The sequence below is a fragment of the Pygocentrus nattereri genome, chromosome 15 (genome assembly GCF_015220715.1).
Source record: "Pygocentrus nattereri isolate fPygNat1 chromosome 15, fPygNat1.pri, whole genome shotgun sequence".
Taxonomy (NCBI): domain Eukaryota; kingdom Metazoa; phylum Chordata; class Actinopteri; order Characiformes; family Serrasalmidae; genus Pygocentrus; species Pygocentrus nattereri.
In genome coordinates, this window is record NC_051225.1 from 1,410,173 (window position 1) to 1,430,911 (window position 20,739).

Sequence of the window (20,739 nt, forward strand, 5' to 3'; positions counted from 1 at the left end):
AATGGATATACGACTGTTCATTGCCATGAAAAACAGTATATGCAATAGAAGAATATAAGATAACATAGAAAAGGCAGAAGATGATAAAATATCGAAATATAGGGATAAGAACTATATGAAGGATATAATTCTAGGGGTGAATCAAATATATCTATAAATTACATTTACACGTGATAGTAAGACTGGCCTTTACAAATGAAACCTTCATCCAACTGTCTGTGGTCATGCTCATTTTATGATGTAGTACAGTAAGTATATTATATCTTGTTCTTTTATTGTTCCTATCAGATGCCATCAAGACAGAACACAGAATTATCAGACAATACACGCTGCTATTCTATGGACAGTATCTTGTAATTAATGCTGAAAATCGATCAAAGCCCAGTATATCAGGTGGCATGGTATTCTGATAAGCTGACTGTTTGCTCACCGTGTTTTAATACTGCAGTTATAGTAAACCAACTCGCTGCATTTCGCTCTGTCACCCGTCTCACTGTTTATATGGGGCTGTGTGCTCAGCATCAGAGTCGATTTCAGTGTTGACTCTCATTCATTATCTGGCTCCACCCCTCAACTTCAGAGCGGTTCCACCAAATACATCCATCACACTGTTCTCCTGCAGCAGAACCAGGTCAACAGACCAACCCACAAACCAAACACCGTATTAGAGCAAACAGGATATCATTCTCTCTCTCTCTCTCTCTCTCTCTCTCTCTCTCTCTCTCTCTCTCTCTCCTCTTTCTCGCTCTCGCTCTCTCTCTCTCCCGCTCTCTCTCTCTCTCTCTCTCTCTCTCTCTCTCTCTCTCTCTCTCATCTTTCTCGCTCTCTCTCTCTCTCCCTCTCTCTCTCTCTCTCTCTCTCTCTCTCTCTCTCTCTCTCTCTCTCTCTCTCTCTCCTCTTTCTCTCTCTCTCTCTCTCTCTCTCTCCTCTTTCTCGCTCTCGCTCTCTCTCTCTCTCTCCCTCTCTCTCTCTCTCTCTCTCTCTCTCTCTCTCTCTCTCTCTCCTCTTTCTCGCTCTCGCTCTCTCTCTCTCCCTCTCTCTCTCTCTCTCTCTCTCTCTCTCTCTCTCTCTCTCCTCTTTCTTGCTCTCTCTCTCTCTCCCTCTCTCTCTCTCTCTCTCTCTCTCCTCTTTCTCGCTCTCTTCTCTCTCAGTCTCTCTCGCTCTCTCCTCTCTCTCTCTCTCTCTCTCACTCCTCTCTCTCGCTCTCTCCTCTCTCAGTCTCTCTCGCTCTCTCCTCTCTCTCTCTCTCACTCCTCTCTCTCGCTCTCTCTCTCTCTCACTCCTCTCTCTCGCTCTCTCCTCTCTCAATCTCTCTCTCTCTCTCTCTCCTCGCTCTCTCTCTCTCTCGCTCTCTCCTCTCTCACTCCTCTCTCTTGCTCTCTCACTCTCACTCTCTCACTCTCTCCTCTCTCAGTCTCTCTCGCTCTCTCCTCTCTCTCTCGCTCTCTCTCTCGCTCTCTCCTCTCTCAGTCTCTCTCTCTCTCTCCTCTCTCAGTCTCTCTCTCTCTAACTCTCTCTGTCTCTAGATGTATATGTATACATTGTGACCACTCACACTGAAAGATCAAAGAGACACAGTTGTCATACAGCACTGTGTGAAAGTCTCAGGCCCCCAAGGCACGTTTTCAAAATCTATTTAAAGTGTAGTTTGTGTTTATTTGCTGAGAAAAGTGTTAATATTTGAATAAACAAAATGTATAGATTATTAATTAATAATGATTATATAAATAATAAACAGTGATGTTCTGGATGTTGGTGTGTGTGTTGACCCATCTCCAAGCCGCTCCTCCTCGAGGAAGTCCAGTATCATATGTAGTTAAAAAGCAGCTCCTGGTTTGACCAATCAGTGCTCAGTAAATTGAGCTCATGATGTAATTGATGATATTAACGAGTCTCTGTGGCGGCTGTGAAGGTGTCCAGGAAAAATATGGACCCAAGAAATTCTTGTTACTGTTTATTGTTTTTCTGTTTATTTGAATTATGAATACGACTTTATTCTAATGTATATTGTAATAAACTCCCTGCTGAGGCCTAAAACTTTCCCACAGTGCTGTAAATAAGTTTAAAACTCATGGTACAGCAGCAAATCCACCTGCGTGAGGAAGAAAGAGCCAGATTTTACCAGGAGCGATCAGATACTTGAACAGCACAGGTGCAAAAAAACTTACATTACTGCCAACGGCAAGAAGAATATGAAGCCTTCATTGTGTAAATGAAGCTTTGTGGTCATTGGATTTGCCACATAACCAGCCACCCCAAGCAAAATCACATGATCATGTAGTAATGGGCCTGTTTACCACAGAGCCTTGGTTGATAGATTTTCAACAAAACATGAACCATTTTCAATACAGGTGTGTGTGTGTGTGTGTGTGTGTGTGTGTGTGTGTGTGTGTGTGTGTGTGTGTGTGTGTGTGTGTGTGAGTTATTTATTTTTTAGTTAATCGTTTAGGCAGGTTGGAGATCCAGCTTCTTCAGAGACATGAGTGCTGTGTTACTTTCATGGTTTTTAGATGTAGTTATAAACATGTTATTACTGTTGTCATGGTTACCCTCAGTGTGTGGTTGTAAGCTGCTGCTCTAACTGCAGTTTTGTGTGTCTGTGTGTCACTCAGGGATTCTCGAGCTGTTCGCGATGTAACTGACCCCTCCAGCCCGTTTCACTCCCCGTTCCCCTCCCGGCCCCCAACACGCACAGGCAGCCGCCCGAGCACCAGTGACTCCACCCACCGCACTCTGGGTAAACACTCTCCATCCACCGCACTCTGGGTAAACCGCACTCTGGGTAAACACACTCCACCCACCGCACTCTGGGTAAACACTCTCCACCCACCGCACTCTGGGTAAACACACTCCACCCACCGCACACTGGGTAAACACTCTCCACCCACCGCACTCTGGGTAAACACACTCCACCCACCACACTCTGGGTAAACACTCTCCATCCACCGCACACTGGGTAAACACACTCCACCCACCGCACTCTGGGTAAACACTCTCCACCCACCGCACACTGGGTAAACACTCTCCACCCACCGCACTCTGGGTAAACACTCTCCATCCACCGCACACTGGGTAAACACACTCCACCCACCGCACTCTGGGTAAACACTCTCCACCCACCGCACACTGGGTAAACACTCTCCACCCACCGCACACTGGGTAAACACACTCCACCCACCGCACTCTGGGTAAACACTCTCCACCCACCGCACTCTGGGTAAACACTCTCCACCCACCGCACTCTGGGTAAACACTCTCCACCCACCGCACTCTGGGTAAACACACTCCACCCACCGCACTCTGGGTAAACACTCTCCACCCACCGCACTCTGGGTAAACACTCTCCACCCACCGCACTCTGGGTAAACACACTCCACCCACCACACTCTGGGATAACACTCTCCACCCACCGCACTCTGGGTAAACACTCTCCACCCACCGCACTCTGGGTAAACACACTTCACCCACCGCACTCTGGGTAAACACTCTCCACCCACCGCACACTGGGTAAACACTCTCCACCCACCGCACTCTGGGTAAACACACTCCACCCACCGCACTCTGGGTAAACACTCTCCACCCACCGCACTCTGGGTAAACACTCTCCACCCACCGCACTCTGGGTAAACACTCTCCACCCACCGCACTCTGGGTAAACACACTCCACCCACCGCACACTGGGTAAACACTCTCCACCCACCGCACTCTGGGTAAACACACTCCACCCACCGCACTCTGGGTAAACACTCTCCACCCACCGCACTCTGGGTAAACACTCTCCACCCACCGCACTCTGGGTAAACACTCTCCACCCACCGCACTCTGGGTAAACACTCTCCACCCACCGCACTCTGGGTAAACACACTCCACCCACCGCACTCTGGGTAAACACTCTCCACCCACCGCACTCTGGGTAAACACACTCCACCCACCGCACTCTGGGTAAACACTCTCCACCCACCGCACTCTGGGTAAACACACTCCACTGATCCGCTTTGATCTAAAGCCTCTCACACGAACATTTCCACTTTTAAGAGTAGATCAATAATTAAACAGCACGGTTTAGTGTGAATGCATTTCACTTCTCCCCACCTGCATGTCACTAGAATCAAATACAAAATACACTCCTGTGCTATTTTTCAACGATGACAACTGAAAGCTAAAAAAAAGTATTATGCAAATGTTAAATTCCCTCACTGCTCTACTTTACTGTGCTTCCTTCTGATTGGCGAATAGAGCATATGGCCCTCAGTTTGAACAGACTGAGCAGATGAGACAAATAAGCTCTCACTGTCAGATTTCATTACTCCCACCCAAGCTCATCGCTCCACAGAACAGATTAGATTTTGTCTTTCTGTGTCAGGTTTGACACAAATGTCAGTCTATATAATCATAAAAGGCCATCCAAGAGGAGTTTTAGAGGATATTTAAGTGCTGGAACCCTTTAAGATAAAAACCAGGCCTGCTTTTCATTATTTTCCCGAAGCTCTCTCTGCGTAACGTGAAAGGGCGATGAGGTCACTGCGTGGTTTTTGATAAAAGTCCTCATTTTTTGCTAAGGCAATTTAATTTCCTTCTACTTTAGCCTGGTCTGTGTCTGTACAGAGGCTTCCGGTCCAGATGCCTTTCACGATCTGATTCACTTTGATGTGCTGTCCATCGCCCATGGGCAGGGCATGGTCAGCGTGCCGTGTGCTGAAAACCAGTATCGAACTTCCAGATGTCCACATCATTTAAACAAGAGCGAAATATATTACAGCAACACCGTTACAGCTGAGAGTAAAGTTTCCCCTCCTTTACAGTTCTCTAAATTCAGTGGGTGAGCGGGAGGTTCTAATTCTCACTTTTAGATCTTTTTCTGTTTTTATTTGTTCTACCAGTGAACCTGCATGTAAATAATGGAAGATCTGAAATAATACATTTTCTTTGTGGACTTTGCCCCGTCTGGTTCCCATCACCACCACTGTGAACGGCTCTGACTCGGTCAGTTTATCTAGAACAGAGCGATTCACACCGAACCGCTCTGAATGAGTTTGTTTACATCTTAACCAGTTGATTATTCAGGAATTTTGGTGGGACAAAAATGATGGAAATCATTGGCTGTAAAAGAATCAAGTAAATACAGATTTTTTTTTTTTTATCTGTCCTTAGTTTTCCAAGCAGTGTTTGTACCATTCCTGTGTCCAGTGAACTGAATTTAATTCCAAAGGCCTACGTAATTCCTACATTAATAAAACACACATTTATTTCCAAAAGTAGGTACAATGGAAGACACACCTGTAATCATATGATGCATTTCATTCATGTGGAGCCAGTGCACACATTTAAATGAGGTACATACACAGCTCTGTGTTTTTTCAGTGTAATGACCCCAACCCAGTCCACCCCAGTGGCTCGTTAAGTGGTGTTCTCCCCCAGGGCAGGAAAACACTGGACTACACTGGTGCTAATTTGGATCTAAAAGGAGCACTAGTGAATTACATTCTCAGATAATTGGCGCTGAGCTTCCCCCACTCCAACAGGGACTCGCTAAATGTGGTTAACCCTTCATGGTTCGGTCAGCTTTAAGCCTTCTGCACACGCTCCTCAGCTCTGAGAGTTCCAGCTCTGAGAAGAAGTCATGCATTGACTTCACTTCAGATGTGCACATTCGGTCCAGACGAATGTTTTTGTATGTTTGTGCCATAATTTATTCACTTTTTGAAATGGTTGTGTTTATTTTACGCACTTTATCTACAACCCCATTGCCAAATAAACTGGGACACTGTGTAAAATGTAAAAAAAAAAAGCTGCAGTTTGTTTTTAAACCTGTACCTGTGTGGTGGGTGTTTCTGATAAAGTGGCCGCTGCGTGTAGCTGCTCCTGTTTCTTTCACTACCAAAGTCCGTTACTCAGATATTTAGCTCCATAGCTCTCTGAGCTGACCCTGTTGACCGCACTGTAACTGTCCTGCGACAGAGCACTCGCTTCACACTCCCTCATGAAAGCAGCTCCTCACACTACAGTGTGTGTGTGTTAATGATGTCAGTGCAGTGAAAAGTGTGTGTGTTTTCTCCTCTGCAGACTCTGATTGCTGGCGTTCGTCACAGGAGTCTTTGGGGCCGCCCGACATACACAACACTAATGGTCACTCACAAAGGTCAGTGACTTCTACACTCTCACACACACACACACTCATACACACACACACACACACACACACCAGTGTTAGAAACTTTTTTTTATTTTTATGTTCAGTTTCTGTTGCCACAATAAAACAATGCATGGCAGGCAGTTATTCTACTGTGATTGATTCTGTAACCACTGTGTACACATTAGTTTCACAGTAGACTCTGAATAATTCATAGTAGTTACTGAATAATTCATAAGTTACTGAAAAATGTGTAATTATTATGAATTATTCAATATTTACTATGAACAATTTAGCATCTACTATGATATTAATGTGTAAGTTCTGTAGTCAAGAGCGTGAAGAATGTACAGATAGATCTTTTAAGACCGTCAGAAAAATGTGTCCTTTTTAGCTGTTTATCCACTGTTTTCTGCTAATAGTGCAATATGGAAAAAATGTCTTGAAGTATCGTGATATTTTCACATTACACAATATGCATCACATCTTTTAGTTTTTCTGAGATTTAATATGATGAAACAGACAAAATAGAACCTGAAGTGCCACAAATCAAAACTATAATAGTAATAATTTTCATCTATAATGAATAAAATTCAACTACAGTGATTTTTATTGAGTGTTTTACAAACTGCGCTGGACTAAATCCAATTAATCCATTGTGACATAATCCAATTAATCCATTGTGACATAATCCAATTAATCCATTGTGACATAATCCATTGTGACATAATCCAATTAATCCATTGTGACATAATCCAATTAATCCATTGTGACATAATCCAATTAATCCATTGTGACATAATCCAATTAGTCCATTGTGACATCGTGCACCCCTACATAGCACCAACCATAAATGATGACGAATCAAATGTTAATAATTGTTTATTATTATTACTGTTTACTTGCTATTTTAGTGCATTACAATGCAAACTGCGAACATTTCAGTATTGATATATATTAATATTTTAAGAGCTGAACAGTCTGAATTTACAGTTCTTTGTTTCAGCTTTCAGACTGCAGGTTTTAACACACATACTGCCCAATATATGCACATAAATGTGTGATATAAATAAAAATCTGTGAATGTTCAACTTTCAATATAAATGCAACATCCACAGTAAGAAATCACAGTGGAATAAAGGAGAAGAGCAGATTAAACAGCAGAAAGCGTTGGGTTTGTCATCTCGACCTTACAGGGTTAACGGTGGCAGGCTGCTGTGTTGGAGCTTTGACTCAGCAGTTGCTCCGGTGTGTCTGTGACATGCCTCTCAACCAGAGCCGAACAAAGAGCCGATTGAGCCGAGGAAAACCCGAATCCTCCTGCTATAATAAACGTACCCTCCTCAAACCGTGCAGCGCTCCGCACCAGGAATTAGACAGGATTAGATTAGGATTTTCAGAGATGCCCAGTAATAAACCATTTAAAACTATTTCAACTTTAAACAGGTGTCAGTGCCGACGTCAGAGAGATCTTTTATTTAGTTCCCAGATCAGGAAAGAGTAGAAAACACATTTAACGGGAAACACAAAACAGCCAAATCTACTCTCAGCTGTCCAGTCAGTGAGTCTCTCTTCAGCTTCATTCCAGCTTCCGTTCTTCTCAGGAGCCTCACTTCCAGCTCCTCAGAGAACCTGCAGACACGCCTCCAAAGCTCAGTCTGAGAAGCTGGTTGATGATTTTCTGAAGTGATCAAACCCATTCAGTGGTGCTGAGGTCTGGACTCTGGGGCGGTCAGTCCATCGTCCAGCTTCTTTGTTTGATGTGTCCGTCTCCTTTTCTCAGTGAGGTTCTTCTCGATCAGCTACACGTCCTTTCAGACCCACAGCGCTGAGTGGTCTTCTCACAGTGGAAGGATGGACAGAAACACCTGTGGATGTTTTCAGATCTGAAGCAGCTCGATCTTCTCCTCTCTCTCAGAGATCAAAGCTTTCAGTGCTGTTTATCTGATGGGGGCAGTTTTGGGCTCAACCAGCTCTTCCAGGTGGTTGTTAGGAGTTTTATTTACTCTGGATCTGTGTGGATTATCTGATATTTTATTTCCTCTTTAGGAATGTCACCTGACAGATGGAGGTCTTTGAATTGGGCACGGTACTGAACTGTAGCCTGTCGCTCGCGCTCATTTTACTGTCGTAAGAGGAAAATTTGTTATAGCCTTCAAAATGAACAGAGAACAAGGTTTTGGTTTTACCATCAGTGCAAAATAATAAAAATACAGAAAAGAGGAAAAGACTTGCCTCTCATTACACAGAGGGATTTAGATTACTACTGTTAGAGGCTTGTCAGAGTGTTTACATGCAGTCAATAATCCGATTTCTGCAGTTATATGATTATTCAAATGGTCATGTAAACACCGAACTCCAATCTGGAGCTGGATTTTAACTGTAGTCGGGTTTCTTGGTGCTGTAAACTCTCACTCTGATTTCTTTCGGATTTCTCAGTCTGAGCGTATTCATCTGAACACACTGCTGTACCGAAAATAAGCAAGCAGCATCGCTCTAAAAGTGTTTTGCTGCGTCTCGCGGCCGACGCTGAGACCAAAAACTGACTCATGTAGACCCGGAGTTTCCCCGTGATCTCATTACTCTAGAGCTCGGATTACTGACAAAATGAGATTTTCCACAGCTATCGGATTATTGAGTGCCGGTAATCACGTTCGCTGTGAAACAGATCCATAAGATTCAGTCACTGCTACCAGCGAAACCACTAACTTCTGTTAGAAGTGTATCACACAGAAAACTATGAGCATCCATGACTCTTAGAAGCCTGTAATGATGATCTGTTAGTGAGTATGAGGTTCACTGAGTTTATCGCAAGGCAGGGAAGCAACATGTCGCTGCTGTCAGATCAAAACCTTGTATCTCCAAAACGGCAACTTTACAGGAGAAGGAAAAACATACTTTACTTTTAATGGAAGTCGATGGAACCAGAACGTTTCCACGTCATCTTGGGCCGTTTCTTTTGGTCTGTTTTTCATGAAATTTACCCACAATGCGAAGAACGACAGGTGCTTCCAAAATATTGAATGAACTGATACAAGGTTTTGTTCTGACAGCAGCGAAATGTTCATTACAACATGAATTATGTTTCAGGATAATATAAGAGCCCCATGATAAAACAGAAAAGGTACGATTTTTTCAGCACTTGTGCGGTTTTCATTTCATCCCGTCTGTCCTCCTAACATGGATATGAATTCGGGTCAGATGGATCGTGTCCCCTCTGTGGGCTTTTGTGCTCAGTGACATTGTAGATGATTCTCCTGAGGCAAAGTTTCAGCCACAGTTTTCCTCACAGTTGAACTTGATTCAGCTGCTTCCATCTGTGCTTATTGAGTCCGTCAGCTAACATTTACCTCCAAATGAACTGTTGCATAATATGATGGATTACTGGAAGCATTCCTGCTGTCCTGCTTCGCACGTTTGTGTGCCGAGCTTGCCTGCCAGCCGTGTGCAGACCTCTCCGTTTTACTGAACACCTCCACAAATGATACATTCTCACATTTACAGTTAAAGCCTGATTACAGGTCACTACAGAAGATTAAGAGACCCTTATTAGTCCCACAACGGGGGTTAGGTGTCTTGCTCAAGGACACCTCAGTCATGTAATGGCAGCTCTGAGAATCAAACTCACGACCTTCCGGTCACAAGGCTGGTTCCCTAACCTCCAGCCCATGACTGCCCCATGAATATGGTATGTATCTTTGTAAGCCTTCACAACACACTTTTAAGCATAATCAAACAGCTCAGGTGTACACGAATGTATTCGAAGTGCTCTAGAGAATTCAGAGCTGCTCACAGTGGTGGTGATAGGAACCAGACGTCCCTCTAAAAGCTCCTACAGAAAGTTCCTACATGAACTGGTTCTGAATTCACTGCCTGATGACTGAGACGCTGTTTTATGAGAGTTTAGAGAACTTCAACTCCATTCATGGTGGAGGGAGACATGCAGGGCGCTGTGCGGCAAAATAGTCCCCAAAGAAAACTCACTATTCCAGGTTTTCCACTGTTTTCCATCATCGACATTCCATATAAGCTCAGAAGACTCGTGTAGGTTCTCTGGTGGTTCTGGATGGTAAATAAAGTGTCTATATCTGTGTTGTAGTCATCACAGGGGCAACTTGTTAAAGGTGGTGCTGGAATTTGGCAAAGTCTCATGCTAACAAGGCTACACGCCCTCTAAACCCCACTCCCACATTCCTCTATTCCAGCTCTTCTAACGTCTGTAGCAGAATCGATAACACAAGCAAAACAAGCAGGCTAGCTGATGTAGATCAGTCGAAATGAGCTCTGAAACTCCTTCAGAATTTTGAGAACAGTATCTCTTGATTCACAGTTTGGAACTTAGTGTTTAAAGAACAAGAGTCTTTGATCTTTAGAGGTAAAGTTTATTTGGTAACACTTTACCGTAGTGCGGTGTTCATAAAACTATGACACCTGCATAAGCTCATCATGGCAGCTAACACAAGCTTAGCAACACTTTACTTTAGGGTTCTGTTCATAAGGCTGCAAGACACCTACATGAGCTTGTCATGACAACTGACATAACCCTAAAAAACATTCCTATATTCCAATAGGAATCATCATAAGAGGCTATTCTTGCTAACTTTGATCAAAATGAAAAATATAACCTTTATGGCAAATGACGCCTGTTGGAATAGGCCTTTATAAGCTGTTATGTAGAGTTATGTCATGCTTATGTAGGTGCCATGACAACTGACATAATCCTGCATAAATGTTTGTGTGTGTTTATTCCAACAGGTGTCATCTGTCATAAAGGCTCCTTTAGCTGACTTTGATCAAAAGTGGCAAATGTAACCTTCGTAGCGAATGTCACCTGTTGGAATAAGCTTCTATAAGCAGTTAGGTGGGGTTATGTCAGTTGTCATGACAAGCTTATGTAGGTGTCATGTTACCTTATGAACAGCAGACTGTAGTAGATGTTACTAAAACTTTTAAAGGCTTATTTTCCCAGACGTCATGTGTTATAAAGGCTGATGAAGTCAGGTTGACATTATGTCGCGCCAAGACATAAGAACTGCCATAAGAACTGACTTTGTCGCTTAGTTTGTATCACAGCAACATCATGTTGATGTAACGTGGCTTAAGTCTTATGACTGTTCAAATGAAGGTTTTCCTTAAAGGGCTGCGGAAACGTGGCCTGGCTTGGACCCCAGACCGACATTTTACACGAAGCATGTCATACATATCACGCAACCGGTGTGAGAAAGTAATCACTCCCCATCCTCCCCTGCAGCGACCTCATCCCCGGCTTAGCGAGCCGACCCAAGATTCCTCGCTCTCCCGGCAGTGATGCAGGGCGACCCAGGCTGCCCCCACTCGGCCCCAAATTCTCCCACAGCGAGCCCCAGCAGAGCAGCAGACCCAACAGCGCCGGGCACAGCGCACACAGTGAGTACCACACGCTCTAATAAGGGCTTAGCTCCGCCCACACTCCGCCTTCCACATGTCGCTGGAAAACTCGTCCCCTGAAGAATCGAACTGTGATGTGACTCTTTTGATCTCAAGACAACAGCTGTATTCTGTCACAGAAGGATTTCCTCATATATTGTCACTGGCTGGGTTAATGCTCGGTTTTGTACTACAGGATGACCTGGAAAGCGGTTTAGATCAGCGACACGCTCTAAAAAGTGATGTGTTAAATAACAACACGCTTTCTTGTGTTATCCATTTCAAAAGCACCTTAAAACGTGTCTCCAGCTGAGCACACGGATACGTCTAGTTAGAGGCAGAGTGTGAATAAAACCATGAGCTGTTCTGTAAAATCCTCTTCACTGTGAAGTAAACATTTCAGTTCTGATATCACCAGAGATTTTAGTTCCTTTAGGTAGAGAGATGAATCACGTTATTAAGCCTAGAGGGAAATTCTTCTGCTGCAGCAGCACAAAGCACAGTAAAATGAACAGGAGCAAAGCACAGGGTGAGTCAAAAGTCACCGGACAGCTTGTATTTTATTTTATTTTATTTTTTATTGTATTATTGACTTTTATCTCTGGGGTCATCTCAAACAAATTGAGTATGCTGAGAAAATCCGCAACAAACACCACCATCATGCACCGCATCGTGGAGGCTTGTGACAGCATAAGTAATAAAATAAAATAAAACGGTGTCCTGTGACTTTTGACTCACCCTGTATTGTCGTACACTGTTTACAGATGCATAAATAGAGCATAAAGATAAAAATAGACAAAAATTACAGGACAAAAATAAGAAATAATTTGCATAAATATATTTATGCAGGCGGCACGGTGGCGTGGTGGGTAGCGCTGTCGCCTCACAGCAAGGAGGGCCTGGGTTCGATTCCCCGGCCGGGTAACCGGGGTCCTCTCTGTGTGGAGTCTGCATGTTCTCCCCGTGTCTGTGTGGGTTTCCTCCGGGTTCTCCGGTTTCCTCCCACAGTCCAAAGACATGCAGTCAGGTCGATTGGACATGCTAAACTGCCCCTAGGTGTGACTGTCTGTGTCTGTCTGTCTGCCCTGCGATGGACTGGCGACCGGTCCAGGGTGTATCCTGCCTTCCGCCTGAAGACTGCTGGGATAGGCTCCAGCACCCCCCGTGACCCTGACGGAGAAGCGGCTTAGAAAATGGATGGATGGATGGATGGATATATTTATGCATTTTTAAGCAGGCAGTGTCTCATTTGCATATCTGTATGAATTTTTATCCAAAACTTCCAGTACAAAAATTGCTCAGAATAGAAAATCAGCAGTCAGCTGGCCAGGAATCCCAGTGAGATTCACCCTGTTCACCTGTAGAGTCTTGCCTTGTCTACTTTACACACCGCGTCACTGTTTGTGTAGAACAGGTACCGTTGTAGAACCTGCCAAGGAAGCGTCTTACATTCGTATTTTTTGTGTTTGTGTTGGTGTGTCACTCTGTCTGTGTTGAAATAGTTTTAGAATATTTACCTGCACATATTCACACGTGTGCATTCTTTGTCCAGCTCATGTTTACTGTGTATAAAAAGCATGAATAGCTGTTAATTCTGTTAATGTTTGCAGAGATATAAATACGCAGTGATTCGTGGCGAAGGGATTTGTTTTGGACATTCAAACCAGCTTCAGCTTAATGTAGAAGTTATAGTTATGCACGTTATCATAACAGCCAGAAAGTCGCAGATGCTTTGGAATTGTTTTAGTATTCTCACTGGTGGCTCAGTGAAACAAGGGAAACTCTGTTGGCAGTAACTCTAAACTTTCTTCTCCACACCGCATTTGTGTTCGTGAGAACAGGAACTATTTTATTATGATTTGAATATGGTGAAAGGTTACCTGTGCACTTTTCTGTTGGTCTCAAACTCAACAGTGCATATATTGATGGAATTCAATTTAAATGAAGTAATAAATGATATAATAATACATGTAGTCTAAACTGATGACTAGATTTCTTGGGTAATTTTAGTCAAACTGATGCAATTTTCTAATCATGTTTATTCTGTTAAATTCTGTTCTATTCAAATGCATTTCCTCTTCAGAAATGAATAATGTTGTGGTAAAGGAACTTGTGCTGCCATATTTACATTCAATCCAGTTAGTTGAACTAGCTTTTTTATTCTTGCTGTTTTTAAGCTATTTAATACGATTTAAGTTCAATTTAATGGTTAAGATGTAAACAGAGCCGTTCAGAGCTGTTTGGTGTGAAACGCTGTGTTCACAATGGTGGTGATGGGAACCAGACGTCCCTCTAAAAGCTCCTACAGAAAGTTCCTACATGAGCTGGTTCTGAATTCACTGCCTGATGACTGAGACGCTGTTTTATGAGAGTTTAGAGAACTTCAACTCCATTCATGGTGGAGGGAGACATGCAGGGCGCTGTGCGGCAAAATAGTCCCCAAAGAAAACTCATTATTCCAGATTTTCCACTGTTTTCCATCATCAACATTCCATATAAGCTCAGAAGACTCGTGTAGGCTCTCTGGTGGTTCTGGATGGTAAATAAAGTGTCTATATCTGTGTTGTAGTCATGGCGACGTCTGGTTCCCATCATCACCACTGTAAAGACATCTGAATCGTTTCACACCAAACCCTCTGAACCTCTGTTTACACCTCACACTCCGAGTTACTCAGGAATACTGAAATTCACCTTCACATTGACCTCACGATTTATTTTACTTCTATGACCGCCTGTCTGTCAAATAGACGGGAATTCACTGCATGGAAGAACTGAAACACTTTAAACCACAGTGGTTTGCTGATAGTCTGACTGAGACTGCTAATCTAGCTCATGCATGGTGATGTAAACAGCACAGTTTGGTTGCCACAGTCCAGTTCAGGTCTTAGTTGACCCAAGCTTAGCATGAGCACAGCAAGCAGTCCAGGCTGGTATTAGCCGGACTGTTCAAGATAGATTTGATCATGAACACTTGTATCGCTCCTTTGAGTCTCACACAGAGTTTTTGTGTGTTTTTTTCTGTAGTGTCACATGATGTGACGTCTTTATGACGCCCAGATAAACACAAAAGAAGAACTAGATGTCATTAGATGTTCAGATGTTAGGATAAAAAAGGAACACGGCTATTTTTAAAAGGTGGGAAGCCTGCACTTGGATTAACTTGCACAGTGAAGGGGCGTTTTGCGCTGTAAGGTGAGACTACGCTGACGTGCAGGTAAACAGGGCTATAAATAAACCAGAATTTTGTACAGCTCTTGTGAACATCTTGGCTCTATTGATTTGTGGTCAACTAACCAAAACTATTATCAATATAATCTTTAAAAAAATAATTAAATAAACAAATAAAATTTAAATAGAAAATAGTAATAATACTAATAATGTGTTCCAGTGTTCCAATAAAAGGCGTATTACAGTCTGCTTTTGTTTCGTAAACTGACTGTCCACAAAATTAATTTTTTTTCAGTGCTTGTAATTTTAACAGTATAAAGTTTGGTCAGTAGGAGGCGCAGTGCACTCAAACTCAATTTCAAACTCCGTCTACCAGCACAGCCGTTAGCTCACAAGCCGCTTAGCGCTGTCGTTTTATCGGCTCTCTACCCACACATCTGCATACATTTGCACAAGCTTTATGTAAATGACATGTAAATGATGTCGACTGGCACTTGACTTCACGCGCAGAAGCTGATTCATCGTTTGCTGATGATGGTGAATAAGGGTCACTGTGACTTCTTTCACTCGGTTTGTTTAGTTTCACGCTACGACAGCTAACGTGCACCAGTGTTTGTTTATTGGTCAGAAATTTTTCGAGGATAAAAATTTTATTCTGAAATTTGCCAAAAGCTCCAAATTTTGTATGACATCAGAGTCACTTAACTAAGGGTGGGCAATATGATGATATTTACTGTTTTCGTGATAAATTACGTGACAGTACACTTTTCTGAGTATATCATGGATGTTGTCAGTACTTACTGAACACTGACTAACTGCATTTAATTAAGTGAGCATAATTAGTCCTGTTTAACTGAATTTAGCACCATGCAGTTTGCAAAACACTGAAAAAACATCATTGCAGTTGTAGGTTTATTATTATTATGATTATGATGTTGAGTGGTTACCAAGCAAATGCTGAGCCTGGGTCCGTATTACAGTAACTTTCTATCTTTAGTTCAAATCTGACAGGTCAAAATAAGACATTACAGAAGCAAATCTCATCTTAATTCTGTGTTACAGCAGCGTCTCTCCAGTTAGGACATCTTAGCCTGCTCACTCAGATCAAACATCTACTTTAATGTCTGTTGTCTAGCAACTGGTCATGCGCGCACACCTGAAACATAAACACGTAATTAAAATAATGTTAAATTGTGAGTTAAGCTGCCGTTACTGGTTTTAAAAAGCTCAAACAGAACTAAAGAGTGATCAACTGTAAGTTGTGAATGCTGTGAGAGCGCCCCCTGCTGTTTATCAGAGTCGCCCCCTGCTGTTTATCAGAGTCGCCCCCTGCTGTTTATCAGAGCGCCCCCTGCTGTTTATCAGTCGCCCCCTGCTGTTTATCAGAGCGCCCCCTGCTGTTTATCAGAGCGCCCCCTGCTGTTTATCAGTCGCCCCCTGCTGTTTATCAGAGTCGCCCCCTGCTGTTTATCAGAGTCGCCCCTGCTGTTTATCAGAGCTCCCCCTGCTGTTTATCAGAGCCGCCCCCTGCTGTTTATCAGAGTCGCCCCTGCTGTTTATCAGAGCTCCCCCTGCTGTTTATCAGTCGCCCCCTGCTGTTTATCAGAGTCGCCCCCTGCTGTTTATCAGAGCCGCCCCCTGCTGTTTATCAGAGTCGCCCCTGCTGTTTATCAGAGCTCCCCCTGCTGTTTATCAGAGTCGCCCCCTGCTGTTTATCAGAGCTCCCCCTGCTGTTTATCAGAGCCGCCCCCTGCTGTTTATCAGAGTCGCCCCCTGCTGTTTATCAGAGCGCCCCCTGCTGTTTATCAGAGCGCCCCCTGCTGTTTATCAGTCGCCCCCTGCTGTTTATCAGAGCGCCCCCTGCTGTTTATCAGAGCGCCCCCTGCTGTTTATTCGAGTCACCCTCTGTTGTTTATCAGAGCGCCCCCTGCTGTTTATTCGAGTCACCCCCTGCTGTTAATCAGAGTCACCCCCTGCTGTTTATCAGAGTCGCCCCCTACTGTTTATCAGAGCGCCCCCTGCTGTTTATCAGAGCGCCCCCTGCTGTTTATCAGAGCGCCCCCTGCTGTTTATCAGAGCTCCCCCTGCTGTTTATCAGAGTCGCCCCCTGCTGTTTATCAGAGCTCCCCCTGCTGTTTATCAGAGTCGCCCCCTGCTGTTTATCAGAGCTCCCCCTGCTGTTTATCAGAGTCGCCCCCTGCTGTTTATCAGAGCTCCCCCTGCTGTTTATCAGAGTCGCCCCCTGCTGTTTATCAGAGCTCCCCCTGCTGTTTATCAGAGCTCCCCCTGCTGTTTATCAGAGTCGCTCCCTGCTGTTTATCAGAGCGCCCCCTGCTGTTTATCAGAGTCACCCCCTGCTGTTTATCAGAGTCGCCCCCTACTGTTTATCAGAGCGCCCCCTGCTGTTTATCAGAGCGCCCCCTGCTGTTTATCAGAGCGCCCCCTGCTGTTTACCAGTCGCCCCCTGCTGTTTATTAGAGCGCCCCCTGCTGTTTACCAGTCGCCCCCTGCTGTTTATCAGAGCACCGCCACTCCCCAGTTTCAGTCACCATTTCCCAAGCGCTTTAGCTGAGTGTGCTAACGTTCCTCCTCCTAATAAACATTCAGCTCCGCCTCCTCATTATTCGCCACCATCACTATAATATTTCATCATCTACATTAACTCAGGAAGGTGGTCAGAGGGGCGGTGGAGTTCGAGTCGGCAGCGTCTGAGATGTTTAAAACGCAGAGTTAGAAGAGAAAAACATCTCCCAGTGAAAGCCGCGTTTTACAGTAGGAATAAATGGAGCTCATTATGCTGGTAGTGAACTACGCTGCCTGACTCAGCCGCCTCAGAACCAGAGAAACGGGCCTTAAACAGGAGTCAGGACCCTGCTGGGGTTCATCCTAAAGTCAGGACAGGATTTAGGAGGTTTAGTCCGGTTAGGATGTTTGTGTGATGCTGTTTTCTGATCTGGAGATAATGAGATCATGAAGGGAGGAGCTGATATTCTGGAACAGCTACTGAAATTCACTCCTACATAGATGAGATTTCAGAACCAGGATGTTTCTGCAATACAACTCCTGGTTTCCTCATTTTTGAGTAGCTAATCTCTGGTTGTGCTTTGTTCCTGATGCGTCACATAATCAGGTCGCTCACTGGTTTAAATTCTCCTCTATTGAAGCAGCAATATGTGGATAATATGAACGTTAGAGATCCCGGCAGGATAAAGCATGTGGTATTGTTCAGTGCACAGTGTCAGATAGTTTCCCAAAAATGTGACTCCATAAGCAGGATTTGGGTTACAGAATGTGCAGAAACTGCTGAATGACTCAAATATTTCCACCTACAACAAACATCAGTGCATAGAAACTGCTCACCTTTGCTGAACACCTGTGGTTTTCTCTCATTACCTGTTTCTGTCTGCGGTGCAGTTTCACTAATAAATAAAGGCACTAAAGCTTCAGTTACAGGACACTGTGCAGCTTTAAAGGAATATTTAATGTTCCCTCTACCCCAAATATATGATGTTTGCTTCTTGAGGTTTTGGATTGGCGTCATACGAGTTGTTCAGAGTCTCTAATAGGCTTGGTTTTGTGGTTTTTGACACTCTGAGTCACTGTTAACTATAAACATGGACTGAAGTACACTTTCATAAATAACAACAGTAGCAGCTGCTTTAAAGGTTTAGTTTTGCTCGTGCTTTTATTCTGTACCATAAAGAAGATTTTGTCTGTGATTAGTTCAATTTCAGGTGGGACCTCAGACTGACTAAGAACCAATTCAGGCTACTGTGTGCATGTAAGTGGAGTCAAACCCTCAGACAGTGTTCTCACTGATTGGCATTAGAAAAGCTTTTTCTGTACCCTCAGTTGGGTTTCCATCCACCCATCCATCCATCCATCCAAACACCCATCCATCCATCCATCCATCCATCCATCCATCCATCCAAACACCCATCCATCCATCCATCCATCCATCCATCCATCCACCCATCCATCCACCCATCCATCCAAACACCCATCCATCCATCCAAACAAACAAACATCCGTCCAAACACCCATCCATCTGCCCATCCGTCCACCCATCCATCCACCCATCCATCCACCCATCCATCCACCCATGCATCCATCCATCCATCCACCCATCCATCCGTCCATCCATCCACCCATCCGTCCACCCATCCATCCAAACACCCATCCATCCATCCACCCATCCATCCACCCATCCATCCATCCACCCATCCATCCAAACACCCATCCATCCATCCACCCATCCATCCATCCATCCAAACACCCATCCATCCATCCATCCATCCATCCACCCATCCATCCACCCATCCATCCAAACACCCATCCATCCATCCAAACAAACAAACATCCGTCCAAACACCCATCCATCTGCCCATCCGTCCACCCATCCATCCACCCATCCATCCACCCATCCATCCACCCATCCATCCACCCATGCATCCATCCATCCATCCACCCATCCATCCGTCCATCCATCCACCCATCCGTCCACCCATCCATCCAAACACCCATCCATCCATCCACCCATCCATCCACCCATCCATCCATCCACCCATCCATCCATCCATCCATCCATCCAAACACCCATCCATCCATCCAAATACCCATCCATGGAAATACCTATCCATCCATCCATCCATCCATCCATCCATCCATCCAATCATCCAAACACCCAATGAGACCTAAGGCCTCATTTTCAGGGGTGCTCTAGTATAAAATTGAAATCATACAAAATACAGTAAAGAGCAAGAGATTTTTTTAAAAAATAATAATAAACAAAAGGCAACTTTTAAAAATAAGGATACAAATTAAATCTCTTAAGTAGAGCAAACATACACATTCATAAAAGAAACATAAATTGAAACATGAAGCATAAATTGAAACAACACAGTCAATTTAAAATCCTTTAAAACAATATATGTGAGAATTCCTGGCAGCTGAAGTTTCTGATTTAAACCTCTCATTGTTTAAAGTGAGTTAAAAGATTTTAAATATACACATTAAAATACACCAAAAATGCACAATTTTCACTGTACAGGTTTTGTAACAGTAGCATAGGTTATGAAATGAAAGCTATAATATGTACAGTACAGTTGTACACAATGTTTTATTTGTGATTAGTGAGTCTGAGGTAGATAAATGAGATGCACGGCTCACAGGGGGATTTAGTATTTATATATATATATATATATATATATATATATATATATATATATAAATGTATGCCAGATTATACAAAATGTGGGTAGAAGATGTCAATCAATATGTGCAGGTATAGATTTTCTAGATTGAAGTTACAGAATGAGTCTGTTTGAGGTGTGGATGCAGCGTGGAACGTAAAGCGTCCTGCAACTCACTCAAAACTCAGTCACAAGCGTCCAAATTACATTGTGCTGCAATATTATCCGAGCACATTGTGGAGATCTTCAGTGCTTCTAGAACACTGACCAGCATGTTTCATTGAAACAGAGTATATGATTATTGGATTTAGTGCAGCACAGTGTGTAAATAAAAATCGTTGTAGGATTGTCAAATCTCAGGAAAATCAATATCGTGGCACAACATGTATCACAAACATTTCTTTAAGTATTGTGATATTATATTTTTCCCATATCGCCCACCTCTATTCAGACACCTCACATGTCTTGGCTGATGGACCACATTTAGAGGATAGAGGGGGAACTAAGTTTGAAAACTCAGAACTTTTCTTTTAACGCAGCTTCATCTCCAGGCCACAGTGATCTGAGTCTGACCTTCCATTTAGACAGTGAGGTGGAATCAGTCTTGGTTTCTTTATTGGGTTTGAAGAGCACTGCCCCCAGCCTTTATGCTCCGTGCCTTACTGGAAGGCCTGCTGTTCTCTTTAGTGTCCAGAGAGCATGTTTAAGAGCCATTACTGCAGCCTTAAAGCCATCATGCATTTAAAGGTTTTAACCCAAATGTTCATGTTTTCTTTCCCAGTTTGCAGTAAATCAAATCAAATCAAATCAAATTCAATTTATTTGTGGCGCTTTTTACAACTG

At 43.6% G+C, this 20,739-nt stretch overlaps 1 protein-coding gene across 4 annotated transcripts in view; it reads left to right on the forward strand.

The window, feature by feature from the left end:
• LOC108414973 (lisH domain-containing protein ARMC9) overlaps positions 1-20,739 on the forward strand; it is a 65,411-nt gene that overhangs the window by 41,209 nt on the left and 3,463 nt on the right. For all 4 annotated transcript variants that reach the window (XM_037545491.1, XM_037545494.1, XM_037545493.1 and 1 more), the window contains 3 exons: positions 2,613-2,737; positions 6,064-6,139; positions 11,382-11,536. In XM_037545491.1, coding sequence (XP_037401388.1) covers positions 2,613-2,737; positions 6,064-6,139; positions 11,382-11,536 — 356 coding nt within the window. The remainder of the gene's footprint in view (positions 1-2,612; positions 2,738-6,063; positions 6,140-11,381; positions 11,537-20,739) is intronic.